Source organism: Gymnodraco acuticeps, unplaced genomic scaffold (assembly GCF_902827175.1).
Source record: "Gymnodraco acuticeps unplaced genomic scaffold, fGymAcu1.1, whole genome shotgun sequence".
NCBI classification, from domain to species: domain Eukaryota; kingdom Metazoa; phylum Chordata; class Actinopteri; order Perciformes; family Bathydraconidae; genus Gymnodraco; species Gymnodraco acuticeps.
The window spans coordinates 1261642-1281134 of record NW_022989982.1 but is presented as its reverse complement, the minus strand read 5'-3'; the positions used below and the strand labels follow the sequence as shown (position 1 = coordinate 1281134).

Genomic DNA, 19493 nt, shown 5'->3' with positions numbered 1-19493 from the left:
TTGCACCGAAAATGTCCTGCCTGTTGCTGGGAGTCATACGAAGGTGAGTGTTGGACACTTGTTGTTTGTTTTAAAGTCGTGTTTTAGCTTCGAGAACAACACATTTGAGTAAGTGCGTCAGAATATTCAACATGGCTAAATGGTTTTGTCATTCATTCAAGAATATGCAACTCAAAGTTAAAGTAAATTGCCTGCTAACGAATACACCCTGTCTTTTTATTTCAAACACATACAGGAGATATTATGATTGTTTCCTGTCAAACATATTAAATATAGAGCTCTTCTGGATAGAGTTGTTTCTCACCATTTTTGGACAAAAAAATGCACACATTTTAACAAAAAAGAAATAATGACACATTTCATAGATTTTTTTTTTTAGGAACAATTGACTCTAAAGTGCCCCAGTTTTAACAAAAACTTAGTAATGACAGACATTTCATAGATTTAAAAGATGCTCTTCTAATGAACCAATGCATATGGCACTATATTCCAGCATTGTTACATCTTAATTTCCATACTAACTGCTGCTGAAACTTGTCCAACTTGATCTTAGAGACAACCATAGATAAGAAGGACTTGTCCATATATCTTAAACCATACTAAACGTATGTGCTTTTAAAAGGGGGCTGTCTTATTCTGCATTCCTTCTCTTCACCACTTTCCCCTTCCAGGCTTTGTGATGACACCCCATCACACAGGGACTCTGACAATGTGAGCACTGCATGGCATTGTGTGCTTGCTTTTATTTGGTCATTAAGAATGGATGTGAGTGACACCATTGCACGACATGTGATTCAGTGACAGGGAGGCCCATGTTGCTGTGCTCTTCTGTTTGTATTTCTGCCTGAGAGATAGTAAACTGCTGGAGAGCAATCGCTCCTCAATTTGCCTGAATGTCTTGGAGCATGTTCCGTGTATTTTTCCCTGGGTACTCGCTGTACCGTGTGTGTGAGGATAATGAATGCAGCACGTGTGCATGTTCTAAGTGATACTCATGGCTTGTCTCATGAGTAGACTCTGCCCTCAAGAGGCTATTGACCAGGATCAGTGTGAGGGGGGGGGGGGGGGGGGGTCAGTGTAGGCGTGTCTGGTTGTGGTGTGTGAGGATTGGCTTGCTGACTGGAGGTGTGTCAGGAGGAGAAGTTGCTCAGCTAGAAGCAGACAGGGGAATGGATGCCAAATCAGGATTATCTGCCCTTTGACATTCCTCTTCCGCCTCGGGACAAATTCCTTTGTTCCAAAATGTGCAGCCTTTTAAAAATAAAATATTTCCTCTTCAATCCTACCGAGATTTGAAAGGGTTTCCTAACAGATGATGTCTAGATAAAGTGATACATTTCTTGAAGCATGCTCAACAGGTACAGGGAAGTGGGTCCAGGAGTTAGGAGGCACGCAGAGACAAAAGCATGAGAAGATGAATTTCTGTAGGGGGACATAGGGGGCATCAGAGTCTGGAAAAGCATCTATTTATGATGCAAAGGAGGAGTAACAAAGCTGTTAATCCTGTCCCACTGCTTTTATCTCCGGTCTCAAGTCAACCATCGCCGATAACTATTGAGAAAACAAATGGAAAATCAACATACCCAAGATTAGTTTATTCTTTCAAGTCCAGTCCAACTTGTTCAGATCCTAGTCCCATTTGTAGTTAATGTTCAGCAACTCCTGAAGGGTTACAGTAACAAGTGGAATAACGGAGTTAATTATTGGTAGCATAGCTAATGTATTTACTGTGTGTGCGCGAGGAAACAACTCACCAATGCTCATGTTAGACGACCTAATGGAGATCCTAACAAAGAATAGTTAAAAAACACCCATCTCTCCAAAACATATATGAGCAGTCCATTATCAGACAGGCAAACAAAATAGTGTCTGATCCCACCCACATACTCCACCCAGAATTCCAGCTCCTACCTTCTGGTAGAAGATTCAGGGTTCCCAAGAGCAGGCTGAACCGCTATAAGCACTCATTCCTACCAATGTCCGTTAAACTTCTTAACATTGACAGGAAGTGAAATGTAGTCGAAGTCAAATGTAATGAAATGTACTTTTTTTTAAATGTTGGCCATGAGGGTTGTGCAATAGGTCGCCATTGTCAGTATGTGCGTCTGCGTGTATTGTGTTTGTTCAAACGGTGTATGATTGATGATATGTGTATGTCTCTTAAATGTCCACTATGTTTGTATATTATGTACATGTATGTGGAACTGCTGGACGGAGCCCAGAACGAATTTCCTTACGGGGACAATAAAGTATATCGTATCGTATCGTAATAAGAGCTGTTCAAGCAGAAGGTTTTATCTTATATCAGACCAACAAAGTGTCTTTTATCTTTTAGTCTCATTTGCCTTAAGGTCAATCTTGGTTGTTTGCTCTGATACAGTAACACTATTGTTCTTTTAGCTCCCCATCAGCCTCATTTTTTCAGTTTATTTGAATCAAAAGTTACAAAAACAGACACTTTAGCAAAGTTTATTTTACGAAGAAGAGTGTTTAAGTGTGGCTAGATGCATGGATACATCAATCCCTTGAGATTTATTTTTAGCCCCAACATATGTTTGACATTTGGGTTTAGAGAAAAATGTGCCAAAGGCTTTTTGGCAGATTGCCAATTAAGCTGTACATTTTTCTAAACATGCTGTACTTTGATCTTTATCACAAATTAAAGCACTTTTTTAAAGAGGAATATCAATAGTAAATAAAAATGGAAAACGCTTTAACACCGCAAATTACTGTAGGGAGATTTTTCAGTCTTGAGAAATATCTATAAGTATTCCCTTCAAGCGAAATACACCCCAACAACCTCCTTAATTGAGGTTGCTTTGAGTGCATGACAATGACGGGGAGCAGCTCAGTCTACCATATTTATACTTCCAGATTTTCTCTCATCCAGACTAAGGTGTGTAAACAGGAAGAGGGTGCAGTCCAGAGACACTTTAATCAGAAAATAGACCTGGAACCTTAGAATGTATAGAGAAGTAAATAGGGGTGGAAGTTCAAGGTCAAATGTCATGAGGAAGAACTATGCCCCCATTGTATGCATGCAACAATATGTGCTTTGTAAGGTCACCTGCATTACATACTAACAGTACCAATACAAAACATTTGATCTGAAAAGCAGACATTGTTATTTGTAGTTCTAAAGAACCAAGATGGTGATGGGCCGAATGCTTCAAATAGGTAGTTCACAAACCAATAGAGGATGTCTTAATACATGGACTACTTGTTTAGCTACAGCCAACCAGACTGTGTCAATATTACAAAACGGGTAATACACTTTGCTGTCTCTCACTGTATCTCCAGCCTGCATTCTCAGCACAAACTGGCTCAATGGTTGGTTCATGATTGATTGCTCCCGCATCAATGGTTAAACATCTGGCGTGGTACAGGATGGGGAGTTTGAACCCTGAGGCGTTAGTCTGCTCTGAGCTCTTTGCCCTGTCAGGCTGCATGTTATCGTTTATCCACTTTGAGCCTCTCTGCGTTCCTGCCGCCTGTGCCCAACAACCTGATTTACTTGTATGTCTGCCTACAGGCACAAGAAGACGTGCGTGTGCCTGTAATGCACGTATGTAATGGCACACCGAGTGCAGGCAATTGAGAGCATCGTGTGTGGAATTGATTGGACAGACAAAGATGAGTGTGATTTGTATTTCCAGTCAAATAAGTAATTGACACGGGTCATTGTATGTTGAAAACCCCCCTTAATGTATTTGTTCTGGGCTTCTCATCTCTGCATACAGGATAACAAATGTCATATTTTTGGACATTTCAAAGAGGCCATCTGGGGTCATCCACATTGTCCACAGACAGACAATGGAATAGACGATGTGTGTATGTGCTTTGTTTTCTACAGACACACACAGGGTTGTGGTTTACCAGCTTGCATAGCTACTGTGCTCTCAATGGCTGCTGTTTGTGAATATCATGCTGCTATAAAAACAATAGGCCGGCCCCCGCGTGCCCCTCTTTGTGTGGTGAAGTGTGTTTGAGGCTCTCAGGTTGCACTCAAAACTGCATGAAAGCCACCTTGATATCACCGCTGTCATGTGAATAGCACGCGACTCCAATTTAGGGCCTTATTTTTAACTTGTGTTAGTGCTCATGCAACTCAATCGGTATCTGTTAGAATAAAAATGAACAAAGTGAGAGACTGAATGCGTGTTAAGGTCTCTCATTGAGATGAATAAGGACACATCCCTGCATTATATATCCTGGTCATCCTGGGGAGATCATCTAGTTTCTTCCTACTTTGCTAATGTCAGCTCCTAATGAGAAACATTTGACAAAAAGCTGTGTTCTCCTGTTTAGATGTTCTTTTTTTTAACTCATGTTAAATTGTTTAATTATGTAAACTCATCAATTTGATGTAAGGAAGAGAACAGTGAGGTCACAGTAGCATTAAAGAGATGGATTTCAAAACAGCACGATGAGGAGTTTCTGTAAATGCAATCGTTGTTGCAATTTCCATTTGAATGACTAATGTCCGTTTGTTTTTTCCAGACATGGTGCTGTTGGGGCAAGTGTCGGGGTCCGGTCCCTGACCTCCTTCCCCTCACTGCCGCCGGCGGTGGCTGACTTTGTGAAGGGGGCGGTGGATGAGTGTAAGCCCGCCCACGTGCATGTGGTGACGGGGACCCCGGAGGAGACGGCCAACATCCTGGCAGGTCTGGAGAACGAGGGGATGGTCAAGAGGCTCAACAAATATGACAACTGGTGAAGACACATACTAAAATACATCTATATGCTGATGGTTTTTTAAGAGGGGTTTGTAAATGTATCAATCATAGCCTGATTTTAAATCACATTTTGTATCCTCATAAATATTTGAATGGTTGTTAACAGTGTTGTGCTGTTATGTTAAATGTTTGTTTTTGATTTTCATGTACTGTGTCTTGATATTTTGTCTATGTTGATGTTACATATGGAGCTGCTGTGATGCCAAATTTCAAAAGTCAAATTTCAAACTTGATCTGACCATTAAAATATTATCACTATCGTTTTATTTTTGGAGAAACAAAAAGAGAAATCCAAAAACGAATTGTTATTATTAGGGATGCACGATAATTATAGGCACGATAATTATCGGCCCGATATTAGGAATTATGACGTCATCCCGATAAACCCGATACCAGTATTAATAGCCCCGATAATATACAATATATTTTTTGGGTAAAAAAAAAAAAAAATACTGCGGTGTGGATTGGGATGAGGGGCGCTTGTTTTTCACTCGGCTCCTCCCGTTTTGCCAGTACTGTGGTATAATTAGTGGTTTAGGAAGAGGGGAGTTCTTCACAAATCCAGCGCTCCCTAACTCATGCCTGGCTGTGACGTAAATGGTGTGCGGCCGTGAAGCCAGGACAGTAAACAAACATGTCGTCGGTGGTATGGGCGTTGGAGCTATGTGCAACTCAAGGCATATGCTCGAACCGGAGCAGCCTGGACGCTGAAATCATGTTGCGCACTATCTGTGCTGAGTGTGCTGACTTTTCGTACAATGTCCCACTGTCTGGCTTCCTGCATAAAGTCAAGTGCTCGGCGCAGTTGTGGCGAAATGTCGCTCCTCTGTTTTCATTTAAACAGCTCCGTATATCCGTTAGCGCAGCTAGCTAGCACCAGATGCTAACAACAACAATGTTTGTTTGTTTGTAGCCTTTATTTAACCAGGTGAAGCCCCTTGAGATCAAAAGATCTCTTTTTCAAGGGTGACCTGCAGGACATTAGTTACACATGTAACATAAAAACAACAGAACAACAATAAGGATGACATACAACATAATGTACAGGGTACAGTTTACAAACTCTATTTACAGTGACAGGTACCATGAGTATTAAACAGCATGTCACCCAGCCGAGTTTTAAAATGATGCAGGGGAACCAAAGTGCTCAGTTTTAAACATGTTTGCAGACTGTTCCAATTTAGTGGAGCTGCACAACTAAAAGCTTTCTTCCCTAAGACAGTCCTAGCACTTGGCACATTTAATAAAACAACATCATGAGATCTCAGGCAATATGTACTTTCAATTCGTCGAGAGATCAGAGAGCAGATATAAAAAGGTAGTTTACCCAACATGGCTTTGTAAATGAACATGTACCAATGACTGAGCCTCCGTACAGTTAGTGAAGGCAGACTTGCCTTGGCATACAGGGTACAGTGATGAGTAAGTGCTTTATAGTTAGTAACAAATCTCAGGGCACTGTGATAGGCGGCATCTAACTTTTCCAGGCAATGGGCAGGTGCATTCATATAGATGCAAACAATGCACGTAAGGTCTCTCTCTCGCTCTCTCGGGCCATACATACACACACCCTCCCAGTCCTCCCATTAGCCAGTCGGTGCCTGCCGGTGAGCGTGGAAGTGTGGTCTGCCACAAGCGGGCGGCAGGAGCGGGGCTATCAGCATCAGCTTGTAGATGGTATTTTAAACTCGATGCGCTCTGAAACTACGGGGCGGCCGAGGAAAAAAAATACACATGCGTTAATCGCGTTAAAATAATTAGTGGCGTACATTTTTTTATTATCGGTATCGGTCTTGAGAAGCAGGAAGTTATCGGTTTCAAAAAACCAATATCGTGCATCCCTAGTTATTATTTTCATCCAGGCTAATCCAATGTACAATATAGGGAATTGTTAGATTATCGCTTTATCCTATTTAGCTTAAGTGTCCCCTTGACAATAAGTTCCTCTGCAACATCCTCTGATTCCTGCTCTTTTTCCAGTTGGTTGGCGCGTACAGACCCAAAGGACGTGGCTCGGGTGGAGAGCAAGACTGTGATTGTGACCAAGAACCAGAGAGACACCATCCCCATCCCCGCTGGGGGGGTGAAGAGTCAGCTGGGCAGCTGGATGAGCAATTCAGACTGGCAAACAGCCAGACAGGAGCGCTTCCCGGGCTGCATGACGGGTACGTTGTGGGTCAGCGGAACAGCATGAGAAGTCGCTTGTAGAGGAAATATGTTCTGCATTAATGTGTTATCCATTCTTCTCTCTGCAGGTCGCACCATGTATGTGATTCCCTTCAGTATGGGTCCTGTCGGCTCGCCTCTGTCTAAATATGGTGTCCAGGTACTGACTTCTTCCTTTCAATACTTAATCTTCAGGGAAAGAGCATGCAATAAAGCGATAAGCCTTCCTATCACACAATGTGTTCGAGTTATCGCTGAAGCCCTTAATGGTCATTACTCACTGAACTTTCAGGTTGTAGATCAGCATGATAAACATTGTCTTCCACTTGAAGGTGACTGACTCACCGTACGTCGTGGCCAGTATGGGGATCATGACGCGCATGGGCACCCCCGTCCTGAACAAACTGTCTGAAGGAGAGGAGTTTGTCCGCTGTCAGCACTCACTGGGACGACCTCTACCACTCAAAGGTACACATTCAAAGAACCTGCAACAAGTTGTTACAAGAGTTTTGTATTTCCAACTTACAAATCTCCCCTCTCTGCCTCCTCTCCAGCCCCCCTGATAAACTCGTGGCCCTGTAACCCGGAGCAGGTGCTGATTTCTCACCTGCCAGACACCCGGCAGATCATGTCCTTTGGCAGCGGCTACGGAGGAAACTCTCTCTTGGGGAAGAAGTGCTTCGCCCTCCGCATCGCATCCCGCATCGCCAAGGACGAAGGCTGGCTGGCCGAGCACATGCTGGTGAGTGTGGGACCTTGCTGCCTAAAGCTGCCCTTGCATGATCAATTATTTCATCTGTGCACACCGCGAGGTATGGTGCAAATCCTTGTGGTGAGAACAGCTAGTTTAGTTACATTTTTCGACTACTGCTGAACATAGTTGGTTAAAAGGTGCCGAGTCATGGCGCTCTCTCACTTTGACTTATGATGGGGTTAAAAATGATATTCACCTCTCTCCCCTCCTCAGATCCTGGGTATCACCAACCCTCAGGGGGTGAAGCGGTACGTGGCAGCAGCCTTCCCCAGTGCTTGTGGTAAAACCAACCTGGCCATGATGAAACCGTCTCTACCCGGCTGGAAGGTGGAGTGTGTGGGCGACGACATTGCGTGGATGAAGTTTGACAGCCAAGGTGAGAAGGAGGAGGATGTCTCCCACACATAGAATTGCTTTGTTTCCTTATGCGTGGTGTCAATAATCCTGACGTCTGTCTCTGCAGGGAAACTGAGAGCCATCAACCCTGAGAACGGATTCTTCGGCGTGGCTCCCGGCACCTCAGATAAGACCAACCCCTACGCCATGGCCACCATCGCCAGAAACACCGTGTTCACCAACGTTGGCGAGACCAGCGATGGAGGAGTGTGGTGGGAGGGCCTCGACCCCCCTGCCCCTGGTGTCTCACTCACAGACTGGCACGGCAAATCCTGGAAGCACGGTAAGATAGTTTACACATAGAGCTATAATTTGATAATGTATTTTGTTATCTCTTTGTTTCATTACATAAACTATGCTCTCCTAAAAAGTCCAAACTAACTTAAGAGTAACTAACAGCTATAGTATTTATAGTGCCATCTGGTGGTGTGTCTAAGCATCACATTTTTAGAAATGGAGATTTATGATCAGACATTGTATGAACTATAATCAGGTGATCGGTTAAAAACGCAATTTTACTTTTAAGGTAGAATAAACGTTGTTCTCCTCTGTATTAAAGGAAGCTCAACGCCGTGTGCCCACCCCAACTCCCGCTTCTGTGCCCCGGCGGCTCAGTGTCCCATCATTGACCCCCTGTGGGAGAGCGAGGAGGGCGTTCCCATCGACGCCATCATCTTCGGAGGCAGGAGGCCTGAAGGTTTGTGCTGCTCTCAATTCACATCGAAGGAAATAGTTGCCAAACGTTGTTGATAGGCATAGCATTTGTATACATTACATTACATTGCATTTAGCTGACGCTTTTATCCAAAGCGACTTACAATAAGTACATTCAACCAGGAAGACACAACCTTGAAGAAAACAGAATCATATAAGTACATCAGGTTTCATAGAGCCAAACATTTCAAGTGCTACTCAACTGGCTTTGGGTAAGCCAGTCCTTTATTAGTATAAAAGTGCTTCGTTAATAGTTCTAACGTTCGAAGTGGAGTCGAAAGAGATGAGTTTTCAGTTTGCGCCGGAAGATGTGCAAGCTATCTGCCGTCCTGATGTCAATGGGGAGCTCATTCCACCATCTTGGAGCCAGGACAGCAAACCCACGTGTTTTCGCCGATACATGTTTTACATTTTAGTAATTAGCTTAAGTTCGTCTACAGGCCTCTTACATCTCAGCCATGTTGTCTCATCCTTCGACAGCACAATCAAATCAACTATATTACGTAAACATACAAGTACCTGTACATTAACTGTGACACGTATTGATGTTGTCAGGAGTCCCTCTGGTTTACGAGTCTTTCAACTGGCAACACGGAGTCTTTGTTGGAGCCTCCATGAGGTCTGAGGCCACGGCAGCTGCTGAGCATCACGGTACAAACTCACATTTATTTTTCAATACCTTTTTAATAATCTATTTTCTTTTATTTATATTTTTCTTCCTACTTTTCAATTGAATTTGGGTTTAAACTTTTATCTTTTTTTTTTTAAATAAATAAAATAGAAAGTGACTGATTTAACACTGATTTGATTATATATTGTCTTATTATAGTGACTAGTTTTTAGATTGTCATCAATTTGGCTGTATCAGCCATTAAAGGGTTGTCCAATTGATAGGGTGTTTTAGGTTATGGACTCTGGTATAATAAGGAAGTCACTTTAGATATGACTAATATTGCTTATTCTTTATCCTCCAGGCAAGGTGATTATGCACGACCCTTTCGCCATGCGTCCGTTCTTCGGTTACAACTTTGGCGACTATCTCTCTCACTGGCTGAGCATGGAGCGCCGTAAGGCCCCCACCCACCTGCCCAAGATCTTCCACGTCAACTGGTTCAGAAAGGACCCCGCCACCGGCTCCTTCCTCTGGCCAGGCTTCGGCGAAAACGCTCGCGCACTGGAGTGGATCTTCAGGCGCTGCAGCCGGGAGCGGGAGGACGAGGCGGCCAAGAAGAGCATCATCGGCTGGCTGCCAGAAGATGGCGCCATCAACACTAAAGGTCTGAGCGGCAGTGTGGATATGGGCGCTCTGTTCGATGTGCCCAAGTCTTTTTGGCAGCAGGAGACGAAGGAGCTGAGAGCTTACTTCAGTCAGCAGGTCGGAGCCGATCTGCCCGCTCAGGTGGAGGCGGAGCTGAAGGCGCTGGAGGACAGAGTGCACAATTAAAACCCTACTGACAGGAAGTTCATCCTGAAACAGGAAGGAAGTCACTGATGGCAGGATTCAGATCATTATGGTGCAATTAGAGTCACAGGCTTTTGTTTACATACACAGAGAAGAAAGTTTTTACAATGTAAGATACGTACTGATAAGCTTGTATGAATGCAACGCCTCAAAAAGACCATCACCCAGGCCAGTATTACACTTTCTCTGTGCATGAAAACACAACCAGTGACTCTTGGCTTTCTCTTTTATCAAGAGAAATATGTTGGGAATTAAATGTCCGAGATAAAAAGCTAATAATTCAATAACTTTGGACACGACTTCACACTACAACTAACTCTGAGGTTTGACTCCACATGAAGGCTAGATTTTGTGTCAAGCTTGATATGTTGAGAAGCCAATGCCACTACCTCCATATATTCATCTGCTATGGTACTAAACATGGCCATTAATGTGGCCTTAAAGTGGCTTTTTAAGACATGTTACCAATACAATGTCTAGGCTGCTAATGTTATAAGCTGGAAACCAAATATTTTTTTGGCATTGTTCTAAAAAAAAGTTCTAAAAAGAAGGATTTTAAGTGAATTTGGGCACCAGATAATTGAATACAACATTAACCAAGTCTCAACAAATGGTCTTTTATTTTGAAACATTACAGCAGGATTTACTATGCATAATTCATCTTGACACTTTTGTAATGTCTGTGATTAAAATGTATGATTTCAGGTGATGTTTACACACAAAATGTGAAATGTTGGACCAATAAATGCAACTGAGATTATTAGGTTATTTTTAGAAGTTGTATGCCACGGTTTTTATTACAGTGAAACAAATAAATATCTTCAAATGCATAAACTGTCTCTTGTACCTTATTGTAGATAACTGAATAAAATGTAAACATGTAATATATCACAAAATGAAATCGAATACAATATTTTATGTACAGTCAAGTTCCCTATAATAAATTCTCATGTCTTTTAGCATAGTTCCCCATGAAGACTTGATCTGACATGCAGATAAACACAAACAGCCATATAAGGTCAGTTTTCACATATAAATTACAATGATTTACAAAAGTATCTGAGCTGCAGAGGGGGGAGGTTTTAAGCTCCCCTTTTTTTAACCGGTTGGTAATAAATACCCTTCCTGTTGAGGTGTCTTGTTCAACATAAAGACAACACCTTATATGTAAACAATGTAAGTAAGTGTGTTAATGCGTCTCAGATGTCTTCTTCACTTGAGCGTAGAGGTCCTTTGGTCTGTTTGCTGTCTCTGACACTTTGACCTGAGCGTACAGCGTGTCCTCCGTCTGTCCACCGTCCTGCTCTGAGACAGGGGGACTTTGATTCCTCTGCTTGGAGAAGTCGATCTCTCCGTAGTGGATTTCTGTTTTACTCGCCAGCTCTTCAACAGTCAGCTCTTCACCTGTTTGACTCTGAAGATAGGAAGGGTTGTGCAGCTTTACAAAAAAAGTTACGACAAAAACAAGATAAAGTGCAACAGAAACACATTGAAACATGAATTTCTTTAAAAGCTTAAATAATAAGACAAATAAAAAAGCTTAAAAAGTATGACAGGTATATAATACAAGAATTAAAGTTACAGTGCAGTGTGAAATATACAGCTATGATGCAAGAAAAAGGTATAAACCCAATATGCAAATAATAAAATATTGTTATTCAATTTATAATACACACATAATACTGTTTTGGCAAGAGTTCAGCATTTTTTAAACTTATTTGCCTTGGTGTTCTTTTTGTACTTCACAGTAACGGTTATAGACGATCTCTTAACCTCAAAAAAACGAATTTAAAGCATTACTATTGTTCTTCGTTCAATTGTGTCACAGTAATATTTGTTTTTCAGTTGTTTGTACTCACCTGACTCTGTTCTGCCGTCGGATGTGTTGACATTAAACGCCTGCAACATGTAACATTAATGATACTGTGTTTTAGGTTCAACAACCAGAGTGCCATGAAGATAACATGTGAGTGCATTTAACTGAACACCTTCTTAAAATGTTGCGATACTTACCAACCACAGAGAACCAGGCAGATGAGTACCACGATCCCAACGGTTCCTCCAATAACCACCCCCCACTGTTCAAAGTTGACTTCACCCCAAGACAAAACAAAACCATATAAGAGACTAAATAAAGATCTAAGTGTTGAACATTAACAATAACAATGTAACCTTGCTGGGTTACTTTAATATTTACCTATCATAGTCAGCAGGATCGTTGTTGACTTTCCATTACCAAGCTCATTTATGGCCACACAGTAATAACCTCCTCTCTCTGTGGCATTAAAGCTGTAAATCTCTCCCTGTGAGACGTTCATGTCTCCATCTTGGCTCTCCTTGAACCAGGTGAAGCTGCTGACGGGAGGCTGGGCTCTGCTGGAGCAGCTCAGCTCCACCCAGCCGCCCGCTGACACCAAACCTGAGGGCGGACTGACGGAGGCGGAGGTGTCCTTAGGAGCATCTGAGGAAAAAATGTGACATTAACTGGGTCATTCTACAGAAAAGGTGGAAGTACTGTCACTTACTTTTGCAGACACCAAAATACATGACGTTGACCTAATACCAGTGGCGAACCGTCAGGGCCTTCAAGGTATTCAGAGAATACCCTCAGATAAAACAAACAAAAAATCGATTTAATTATATAAATAAAATGTATATAAAATGAATAAATGAGAATCGTATCTGTGTTGTTGATCTGTAATATCTCAGTGTTACGTTGATTTGTTTGTCCTTCTGGTCCTTCTCGGACCATGCACTACGCATTTCAGTGGTTTTGTGTAGAAAAGAAAGCAACCAATCAGATCTTGTCCTTCAACCAAGGTATTCTACATCCTTGATCGAATGCCCTGGCCGTTGCAATTAATTTCCAATCTTTTCCAATCTTTATTCCAGACTCAAGGTCCATATCACATACAAAAAGACAAAACACACATCAATAAATAAGATAAAAAGCTAAACACAAAACAGATAAAAACAAACAGATAAAAACATAAAATCAGTCCAATCACAGCTAGCCACATGCTCACTGTCTGTCAATGTCTCCAAATCATCAAGAGGAAGTTGTGAGTACCATTTTCAAGACGACAATTCAGTGAAAAGACGGACATTATAATGCCGCGGGGGGAGGGGGGCGGCGGGGGCCTATGTGTCTACAGAAGGTCCAGTTGTGATAGACACGGTTCGCCACTGCCTAATACTCACATTCATTATATATGTTGAATACATAGAGATTGCCTTTGCAATGGTACTCAATTAAAAAAATTGTTTTATACATAAATTGCAATTTATTTAAAATGCCAAGTTCAAGGAATTGCCTTGTCACTTTGATCATATTTGTTTTTCAATAAATAAATCTCATTCATATTTACATAACATTACATACATTAAATATAACATTGAAATGGTAAAAAAAAAACGCAAATTATTATTAATAATATCCAATAAATCGCAGTCACCCAAAATTACGTCATTGGTGTTACTGCTGCACAAAACGCTTTTATTTTGAAGTAATGTACTGTCTCTGAAGTGCCTCCTGTAACAAGATATCATTTGAGGCAGTGCAGTGGACAAAGACATAAGGAAAGTCAGATACTTCTTACTTTGTTTGTTAAAGGTGTCATTTTATCTTTAAATTTCACGTGCGTCTTTCAAGTCTGTCATTAGTGTTACTCATTTCATAGCCCTAGGGGTGAACATTTGAATGGGGAAATGTATTGTATTGAAGAGTTAAACGATTTTGATATTGACTGAAGCCATATTTGGTCACATTGCAGCCATTTTGTTAAAATGGTAGTGTTTTCTCCAAATTGTCACTGGTGTTACCGTCACTGGTGTTACTCTTCTTCCTGGTAACACGTAACACCAGTGACATTCCTATATAAATAAGCTTTGTATAATGTATACAAATAATTAAAAAAATAAAAAACTTTAAGCTCTACTTGTTGTGGATTCATCAAGTTAAGAGTTAGTTATTGCTATTTAACCGGGTTTAGATGTGTTTAGAAGGAATATATTTCAGCAGATGTGTATCACCCAGATTCCACCTTTTCTGTAGAATGACTCAACTTCATTCAAATCATACCATCATGTGCTGACAATCACAGGTTGTTCTTACATGAAACATGGAGAGTCTTTGTCTCCTCTGCTGTCTTCACATCTTTCCCTTGATTCACAGGATAGCTGGCAGAGCAGGTGATGTTGAATCCATCATGTTGGTCTGTCAGAGTGAGGCTCTTCTGGATCTTAGTCATGAAGGTCCGATCTGGGTTTTCCTCCATTGTGTTGGGAGGGTTTTGTTGGAGAGTCCAGGTGAGTTTAGGAGGGGAGTGTGGACAGGGAGCTGAAGCTGAGCAGGTTACAGTGACAGACTCCGCCTCCTTCAGATCATCTAGGTTTGAAATGTTAATTCTGGGGCTTGGAGGAGAATCTGTGGTTGAAAAATTATCAGATTATACACTGAAAAACACTGTGCTGCGTGTGCCTTTAACCTTTATGTAAGTGTAAATTCTCATGTAATCTCCCATTAATAATTTCAGGACCTTTTAGTTTTATCTTGGAAGGGAAAAAAGTGAACAAAGTCACATTCATTTAGATTTTTCCTGTTACTGCTACGGTACTTCCCCTAGGCATGTGATGCAGTAAAATTCTGCATTTACAGTGTCTATTGATAGTGTATTCATACATTCAAATCAATGACGCCTGGTTTCTGTCACATTTAACCAGAAGTAAAAGAAGAAGTACTCGGACCCTTAACATAAGTAAAATACGATGTTTTTAAAATATTCCATTATGAATTCAAAATGTTACTGAAGTATTGGAGCAAAGGTGTTATTATCAAAAATGTATGTGTTAAATACTTGGTTAATAATGACTATAAAGGGCATCATATCATCAGCATATCATGTGATTTATATGAAAAAAGTAACTGTGTTAAATAAATCTAGTGGACTAAAAGTATGACATTTGTTTCCAAACAGTAGTAAAGAAGCAGTACATCTACTTTAAAATGGAAATACTCAAATAAACAATTGAGTAACTGTACTTAGTTACATTTCACCACTGTTTTAACCAGCACTCATACGGTTGAACAGCCTACTCCAGAAATGTGATGTATAAAGTTCACTACGTTTGCTGTTTAGATCAAAATGGCACCTAATTTAACTTTTTATTTAAAATCAAAATTGTATAGAATGTCTCACCTTTGACTGTTATTTCTAGAGGATCACAGGCAGCTGTTGCCAGAAATCGTCTGTTCTCAACTCTGAAGAAGTATTTGCCCGTGGAACTTGTGTTTAAACTGTGAAATAAGGTTGTGCAGTTTCTCTGACTCAGGTCTCCGGTGATTTTCATTAGGTCGCTGATTTCTGCCTTGCTACTGTTGAAAATCACTTTGTCTGGATTGTTGGCAAAGTCAACAGTGTCATTAATCCACACTCCGAAGGATTCTCTTGAGCCATCAAATGTGTCTTGAACGTTGCTGTTAGCACTGAAGTTACATGGGATATGAAGACAGGATCCATTTAGTGCTTCCATCTCATGAGGGGTTGTTAGGAGCAGGTGAGTCAGACACTCAGTGTTAGCCCCTGTGAAACAAATCTTCATGAATGGAGCAGTAACACTTCATTTGTTTAGCACCTGCCCTACCACTATCCTACAACCATGAAAAACAACATAAACATGTGACGATTTGAGAGCAATGCACGCGAGCCAATAAATTACACATATTTTAAAAGTTGTAAAACATAAGAAAATAAAAAGTACAATTGAGTTAAAAAGGGGATTAATAAAATCACATTCATATTTAAAAATTTGAATACAATACAAAAATAATAAATAAAATAACAATAACATTTTAGAATATAAACAGGTGATCAATATAATTACAATTACATTTTCAATTTAAATGTAATTAAGTGAATTAAATAATGTAAAAAATGGTATAAACCATTATTAATCAAAGGCCTGGCTAGGTGCATTTTTAAGTTAACTTTTAAGATTTCCAGCAGCTCGTATCCTTCGGGTATAATAGCTAAAAGGTCTTGACAAAACACAAACGTTTTCTGTTTTTTGTTTTGTTTTTTTAAATCAAATGAATGAATTAAAGCATTTTCCTGAAGTAAACATGGAACAAAGAGCTCACCTGAAAGGAAGAAGAGACTCAGTAAAATGTTGGCTGTCACCATTCTCACAGACTGGACTGCACTGAATGTCATAATAATGCAGTTACTCTCAGAGTGCACCGAGCTTTGCACAACCACAATGTTCTGTGGTTTAACTGATTTACTTATGCAAGGCAAATCGGCACCTAACAAAATAATACAACTGTTGGTTAGACAGGAATAAATAATGTTTTCTTACCAAAGTAGCCCACATCAATAAAAGAGCAACACTTAGATCCTTTGGTTGGCACGTTAAAGGCAACAATGGTTAAAAGTGTTAACTTAACCTAATAGTAAAAGTGTTCACTTCCTTTGTTGAAGCTGTGGTCATCGAAGCCGACTTCCTATGATTTGAGAAGAGACAGCATGTGCAGTTGTTTACAGCAGAGAAATAGAAGAAGTTCTCACCCTTACCGCTCATACATATTTTGCTTTTCACACTAAGTGTTTCTCTATATTAAATATATAATTACTGGTGGATGTGGGGGAAACTTCTGTAGCAATTGGAAACAGGACTCAGAGAGGCACGAGGAGAGCTGGAGCTTTGATGGCAAACACTGGCGGTTCATTTGGAGTTACGCAAGGCCGTAGACCTCTGCCATGGGAAAGGAGACAGTGAGAAGAGAAAATGAGAAAATGACGAACTGTGTTGAAGGTTGAATACCTACGCAAATTATTCCCTAACAGTGGATACATTTAACTGAGCTGTACATTTGAGGTTCTGTGCTTGAGTATTTCCATTATCAGTGGGAGAAATATTAAAGGGGTCCTGTTATGCTTTTTGGGGGGTTTTCTCTTTCCTGTAGTGTGTAATATTAGGTTTTGTGTATGTAAATGGTCTGCAAAGGCTTAACGTTCCCTCCAGAGGGAGTTTCTCTCTTCCCCGTGAGAGCGTGTGCTCAGTCAGGACAGTTTAAACTGATAAACTGGGTCAAAGTTATGGGCCTTGGAAAATATTTCCCCAACACTTAGTTACATTCTAACACCCATCTTATTAATTGTTGTGAAGAAAGCTACATTTAAAATGACTAAATGAAATAGAATAATTAAAAAAACAATAAATAGAGTTGAATGTATTTCTACTTATTGCCTTTCAGTCCTGAACTCAATCATGGAAGCAAACATTAACATAGTGTCATTGTCATTTCCTCAGTGCGAGTGTGAGAGGAAAAGAGAGTTAAAGAAGTTGTAATTTAAACACTCATATGGACTCAATCATAACGGAAACAAAACCACAACTTCCCTAACATGGTAAACAATGATCTGATTACACACAGACAGGAATATCTGTGGCACTTGATTGGTTTAAAATGACGTTAGCTTGCATGCAACACCGAGGAGAAAAAGGAACTGTCACTCTCTTTGATGACCACATGCAGAAGGAACTCTGTAAATGGTGACATTGAGGAAGGAAGGTGTTTTAATGGTGAAATATGAGCATAACGATTATTTAAAGGTGCTTAAAATCTATTTTATTTTGGTGAATAAAAACCAAATTAATGTGTGCATCATTAAAATTGATTCACGATACATAAATAAGAAACTGAGATTACTTAAAAAATGCCATTTCAAACATCTTAAAAGATGCATGAGTGCTTCAAGTGTCACACACACACACACACACACACACACACACACACACACACACACACACACACACACACACACACACACACACACATATTTACATGTTTACAACTGACATAAAGCTGCAGATGTGGGAGGTTATGAGTTTCCCCTCATTATATTGAACTGTTGGCAGTAAAACAGTCCAGGTCTCCATTTCTACAAACTTGAGTTATTCAATAATGTTTATCTTCGGAATGTTTTAATGGATTTTGTGTCTTTGCATCATTCCTTCACTTGAGCGTAGAGGTCCTCTGGTTGCTTAGCAGCCTGTGTTAGGCTGTCTGCTGTGTTTTTATACTTATAATATATATATAATGGGGCGAAGCCTGCGAGCTAGTTCAGGCAGTCAACTCGAGCACTTATGCTGCATTCATACATAACGCCCCTTGCCACTCTACAACCAACCAAACAGAGTCTCCTTAATATGCCGCTCTATTGAACCTGCCAGATATCTCTCCATGCATTGCTTGCTGCTGCTATTGCTGCAGCTACCTCTACGTCGCTGCTGCTTGCCTGCCCCACCACCACCCCAGCTTCCACCCCAGCTTCCACCTGTAGGCTCAGGAGTTAGTTATTTAATCATCACTCATCGTGCTATGTATATCTATGGAGTGATGATGCCCGAGCCTAGTCGCCGAACTCAACTATATGCTGCTTCTAATAAACATGTTAAAGGAACACGTGAGTTGTCTGACTGAAATATAATTATACCCCCCCTCTCTGTCTATGAACAATGTTTGTAATTTCCTAGGAAGTAGATTATTTCTTGCTCTGTACATGATTTGTGCAGTTTTAAATGTAACCAGATCCGTAAACTTCAGTGTGTGTGACTTCAAGAATAATGCATTAGTGTGTTCAAGATATAACACACATATTATAGCCCTTTTTTTGTAATGTGCATAATGGCTGTAGGTTTGTTTTTGTAAGTGTTTCCCCAAATCTCCCCACAGTAACTCAGATATGGCAATATGAGTGTATTATACAGAGTATATAATGATTTGTAGTCCAAAACGTGTCTTGCTTTCCCCAATATTGTGATAGTCTTATCCAGTTTTGCTTTTACATGATTGATATGAGGTTTCCAGCTCATTCTGTGCTCTAAAACCACACCACGGAACTTATTTACTTACTCTTTCTATGTGTATGTTGTCTACTGTCTAGTATTAATGGCACCTGAGGATTTGTTTTATGTTTTCCAAAGAGCATAATCCAGTGGCGTAACTAACGAAGAGATTACATTTTTTTTAAAATTATTATTATATACCATTTTTTGGGGGAGGCCCCAATGGCATTGACCGGTTCACGCAGTCTTCAAAGTAACTAAGCAACCTACATTAATTTGTCATTTGTCTGTCCAATGACTTTGCTCCCTTTCATGTCATGTGATACCTTGCCTGACGAGCGAACCGTTTAATCAACCTCAAAAGTTATAGGTACTGTAGCTAGCAGCAGCAAGTTTGACAGCATTATAAAAATGT

The 19493-nt window shown here is 40.5% G+C and overlaps 2 protein-coding genes across 3 annotated transcripts; one reads left to right on the top strand and one right to left on the bottom strand.

Moving 5' to 3' along the window:
- Positions 1-11: 11 nt before the first annotated feature.
- On the top strand, positions 12-11058 carry pck2 (phosphoenolpyruvate carboxykinase 2 (mitochondrial)). Its single transcript, XM_034211994.1, has 11 exons — positions 12-43; positions 4501-4713; positions 6717-6901; positions 6992-7062; positions 7235-7370; positions 7457-7644; positions 7870-8032; positions 8120-8335; positions 8612-8749; positions 9322-9417; positions 9741-11058. The coding sequence occupies exons 1-11, from the start codon at positions 12-14 to the stop codon at positions 10208-10210; spliced, it is 1908 nt and encodes a 635-aa protein (XP_034067885.1). The 3' UTR covers positions 10211-11058.
- Positions 10827-16440, bottom strand: LOC117543622 (sialic acid-binding Ig-like lectin 14). Of its 2 annotated transcripts, none has more exons than XM_034211995.1 (7): positions 16368-16440; positions 15427-15810; positions 14343-14654; positions 12426-12689; positions 12242-12320; positions 12088-12127; positions 10827-11642 (listed from the first exon to the last, which is right to left on the bottom strand). In XM_034211995.1, the coding sequence occupies exons 1-7, from the start codon at positions 16438-16440 to the stop codon at positions 11418-11420; spliced, it is 1377 nt and encodes a 458-aa protein (XP_034067886.1). In that variant the 3' UTR covers positions 10827-11417. The 2 variants fall into 2 exon arrangements, with proteins under 2 accessions (XP_034067886.1, XP_034067887.1); XM_034211996.1 differs by having other exon boundaries at positions 11413-11642; positions 12242-12328.
- Positions 16441-19493: the final 3053 nt, after the last annotated feature.

Excerpts from the sequence above, each read along its gene's own strand:
- pck2 (XM_034211994.1), top strand. The coding sequence starts at position 12 with ATGTCCTGCCTGTTGCTGGGAGTCATACGAAG. Across the intron at positions 6,902-6,991 it reads CTTCCCGGGCTGCATGACGG|GTCGCACCATGTATGTGATT; the intron begins GTACGTTGTGGG and ends TTCTCTCTGCAG. Across the intron at positions 7,645-7,869 it reads GGCTGGCCGAGCACATGCTG|ATCCTGGGTATCACCAACCC; the intron begins GTGAGTGTGGGA and ends TCCCCTCCTCAG.
- LOC117543622 (XM_034211995.1), bottom strand. The coding sequence starts at position 16,440 with ATGACATTCAGTGCAGTCCAGTCTGTGAGAATGGTGACAGCCAACATT. Across the intron at positions 15,811-16,367 it reads GAGTCTCTTCTTCCTTTCAG|GGGCTAACACTGAGTGTCTG; the intron begins GTGAGCTCTTTG and ends TTTGTTTCACAG. Across the intron at positions 12,128-12,241 it reads TGCCTGGTTCTCTGTGGTTG|GCGTTTAATGTCAACACATC; the intron begins GTAAGTATCGCA and ends TACATGTTGCAG.